Source organism: Hipposideros armiger, unplaced genomic scaffold, assembly GCF_001890085.2.
Source record: "Hipposideros armiger isolate ML-2016 unplaced genomic scaffold, ASM189008v1 scaffold_129, whole genome shotgun sequence".
NCBI lineage: Eukaryota > Metazoa > Chordata > Mammalia > Chiroptera > Hipposideridae > Hipposideros > Hipposideros armiger.
Window position 1 is genome coordinate 3,754,092 of NW_017731479.1, and position 3,348 is coordinate 3,757,439.

The 3,348-nt window shown below is 56.4% G+C and overlaps 1 protein-coding gene across 2 annotated transcripts; it reads left to right on the forward strand.

The window, feature by feature from the left end:
• Positions 1-78: 78 nt before the first annotated feature.
• On the forward strand, positions 79-2,007 carry SELPLG (selectin P ligand). 2 transcript variants are annotated; one of them, XM_019649069.1, is made up of 2 exons: positions 79-955; positions 986-2,007. In XM_019649069.1, the coding sequence occupies exons 1-2, from the start codon at positions 96-98 to the stop codon at positions 1,494-1,496; spliced, it is 1,371 nt and encodes a 456-aa protein (XP_019504614.1). In that variant the 5' UTR covers positions 79-95; the 3' UTR covers positions 1,497-2,007. The 2 variants fall into 2 exon arrangements, with proteins under 2 accessions (XP_019504614.1, XP_019504613.1); XM_019649068.1 differs by having other exon boundaries at positions 79-2,007.
• Positions 2,008-3,348: the final 1,341 nt, after the last annotated feature.

Below are 3,348 nucleotides of genomic sequence, written 5' to 3' on the forward strand. Positions count from 1 at the left end.
GCTGTGGCCATCTCGGGTCACAGTCGAGGGTACTCGGCAGGCCCAGTGGTGAGGCTGTCCTGATGTCCCTCTGTCTGTGTCTTCCTCCAGGTGCCATGCCTCTGCAATTCCTCCTGCTGCTGACCCTGCTGGGCCCTGGCAGCAGCCTCCAGCTGTGGGAGAGCCGGGAGGATGGAGCCAAGGAGTCCCCAGGCCCCCTGCTTGCCCGGGGCCGGAGGCAGGTGTCCACAGATAACTTCAACGATGAGTATGATTATCATACAGACGCTCCAGAAATGCTTGACAGTAGCACAGAGGCTGTGACCCTGAGCCCCAAGCTTCAGGCTATGATGGGAAAATTGGGGCAAAGAGATTCTGCAGGGACTGGTACTCCAGGGCTAGCCACTCTGGAGGTGGCCACTGGGAACTCTGCTGACTTGGATGCAGGAAGGACAGCCATTGGGAATCTGAGCACAGAATTGGCCACCCAGGGGATTCCTGTCACACTGGGTCCTCTGACCAAAGAACTGGTAACTACAATCCCTCCCACCATGGAGTCTCTATCCACAGCGCTGGCCACCACGAAGGCCCTAGCCATGGTGCCAGCAGCCACGGAGGCCCTGCCCATGAAATCCACTGTCATGGAGGCCCTGTCCACAGGACCAGCAGCCACAGAGGTACTGACCACGCAGCCTGCAGCCACGGAGGCACGGACCATGCAACCCACAGCCACGGAGGCACTGACCACGCAACCCGCAGCCACGGAGGCACTAACCACGCAACCCGCAGCCACGGAGGCACTGACCACAGAACCCGCAGCCACGGAGGCACTGACTGTGGAATCCACTGTCATGGCCCTGTCCACAGGACCAGCAGCCACAGAGGTACTGACCACGCAACCCGCAGCCACGGAAGCACGGACCACGCAACCCGCAGCCACGGAGGCACTGACTGTGAAATCCACCATCATGGAGGCCTTGTCCACGGAACCCGCAGCCACGGAGGCCCTGTCCACAGGACCAGCAGCCACGAAGGCTCCATCCACAGAACCTGCTACCACAAGGGGCCTAACCACAGCCCTTCTCATGTTCTCTCATCCTCACAGGGGCACCACTGTATCAGCCAGCAATTCAACGGATAGTTTCATCAACCATGAGAGAAAGAGTCCAGGTCTTTCCTCCCAGACCTCTGTGGCCCCCAGCCCCACAGGGGGCCCGGATTACATCTCCGTGAAGCAGTGCTTGCTGGCCATCCTCATCCTGGCACTTGTGGCCACCGTCTTCCTTGTGTGCACCGTGGTGCTGGCTGTCCGCCTCTCCCGCAAGAGCCACATGTACCCCATACGCAATTACTCGCCCACCGAGATGGTCTGCATCTCATCCCTACTGCCTGAGCGGGGCGAGGGGCCCACAGCCACAGCCAACGGGAGCCTACCCGCCAAGAGCCATCTCCTAAAGGAGGAGCCCGGCGAGGACCGTGAGGGGGATGACCTCACCCTGCATAGCTTCCTCCCTTAGCTTCCTCCCCGCCTAACCCCTTGAGCAAGACCCCCTGCCTCCTCGCTGCAGCCCGCTGGGCTACCGCTGAGCCTCAGGGCTCTACTCCACAAATCCGGGCTTTGTCAGAGCCCCCTGGGGATGGGGAACTTTAAGGCAGGGCCCCCAAGTGCTCCAACGGGACGGAGAGCAGCCAAGGTCCCCCCTCCCTCCTGGCTGCTGGAGTCTCATACCCACGCATCCAGGGAAGAATCAGAGTTCCCTGCCCCCACCCCACCACCACTGTCTTCTGTTACATGCACTTTGTCATGTACCATGCATTTTGGGGATGCACACGTCCTTGAGGACATTGCCTGTTGTTATCCCCATGGAAGCAGCTTGAGTTTTCTTGGATACCTTTCTAAGGAGCCCAGGGTGAGGTCTCAGCCTGGGAGGGCTGAGGCAGGCTTGGAGAGCCCAACGTGACACCCTTCTTTGAGACTGGGTGCCAATGAGCTTCCTTCTGGCAACAGAGCAACCCCCACCCTGCCCTCTCTGGNCTAGTTCGCTTGTCTTTTATTTCAACAGGTGGGGAGGTCTCTGCTCTCATATAGCTCCCTGAAGCTTCCCTAACTGCCCACGGGGGAGCCAGGGAGGTCACCATCTTTGTATTCTCCCCGAGTCTGAGGTCTCCCTTTCCTCTGCTCCTCTGTCCACAGCCCCAAAGGGAGCCCCTCCCCCCATAAAATACCCTCTGCTGGATGCCAGCATTGGGGACCCTCCCTGCAGCATCTCATTCGAGTCTCACAACCATAATCTTTGAAGCATATCACCCATTTTACAGATGAGGAAACTGAGACTCAGAGAGGCTGAAGTGACCTGCTCAAGGTCAGACAGCTGCTAAGTGGTCTCTTCTCCACTCGAGGCTGTCTCTGTATGCAGGGAACTGGGAATGGGTGGAGGGAGGGGCCATGCACGGTATCTTCTCAGCCTCCAGGCTACACAGAAAGTCAGGCTCTGGCTTGCCAGGTACCCCCCCACCCCCCCCACCAGGAGACTGGTGGGTTGGACCTTGCGTTTCTGCCCCTCCCTCTCTGCTTCCAGGAAGTGGCTGAGGGCTGGCCTTCCAGGAACTGAAAACTGCTCAAGTTGGGGCTGGGGGTGGGGAGAGGGTGCGAGTCTTTTCATAATTATGAGATATGTCTCTGAGCTGGTGGCTTCTTCCTAAATTTGTCTGCACCCAGGAAAGCCAAGAGTAGGCCATATGCTCTTTCCCCAAGTAGGAACTCCACCCCATGTACAAAGAAACTCTGCCTCTTGGGTGCAGGTTAGGAGACAGTGTGTGTGTGTGTGTGTGTGTGTGTGTGTGTGTGTGTGTGACACATTTATTATGCACCTACTGTAACCCTGGAAGTTTTGAATCCATCATCTCATTGCATTCTCTCAACAGCCCTATGAGATAGGTACTGTTTGTTATCCCCATTTTACAGATGATAAAACTGAGGCTCAGAAAGACAAAGATCTGTGTCAAGGTTCATGTGTCTTGTAAGGGGCAGAGCTAGGACTCAAACATCCTTTTGTCTGACCCCATAGCCTATACTCTCAATCAGCGGTTCTCAACCTTCCTAATGCCGCGACCCCTTAATACAGTTCCTCATGTTGTGGTGACCCCCCAACCATAAAATTATTTTTGTTGCTACTCTATAACTGTAAGTTTGCTACTGTTATGAATCGTAATGTAAATATCTTTTTGTTTTCCGATGGTCTTAGGCGACCCCTGTGAAAGGGTCGTTTGACCCTCAAAGGGGTCATGACCCACAGGTTGAGAACCGCTGCTCTCAGTCCTGTGCCCCGCATGGCACCTGGTATATATGGGGTTGACCTTTCTAGGTAA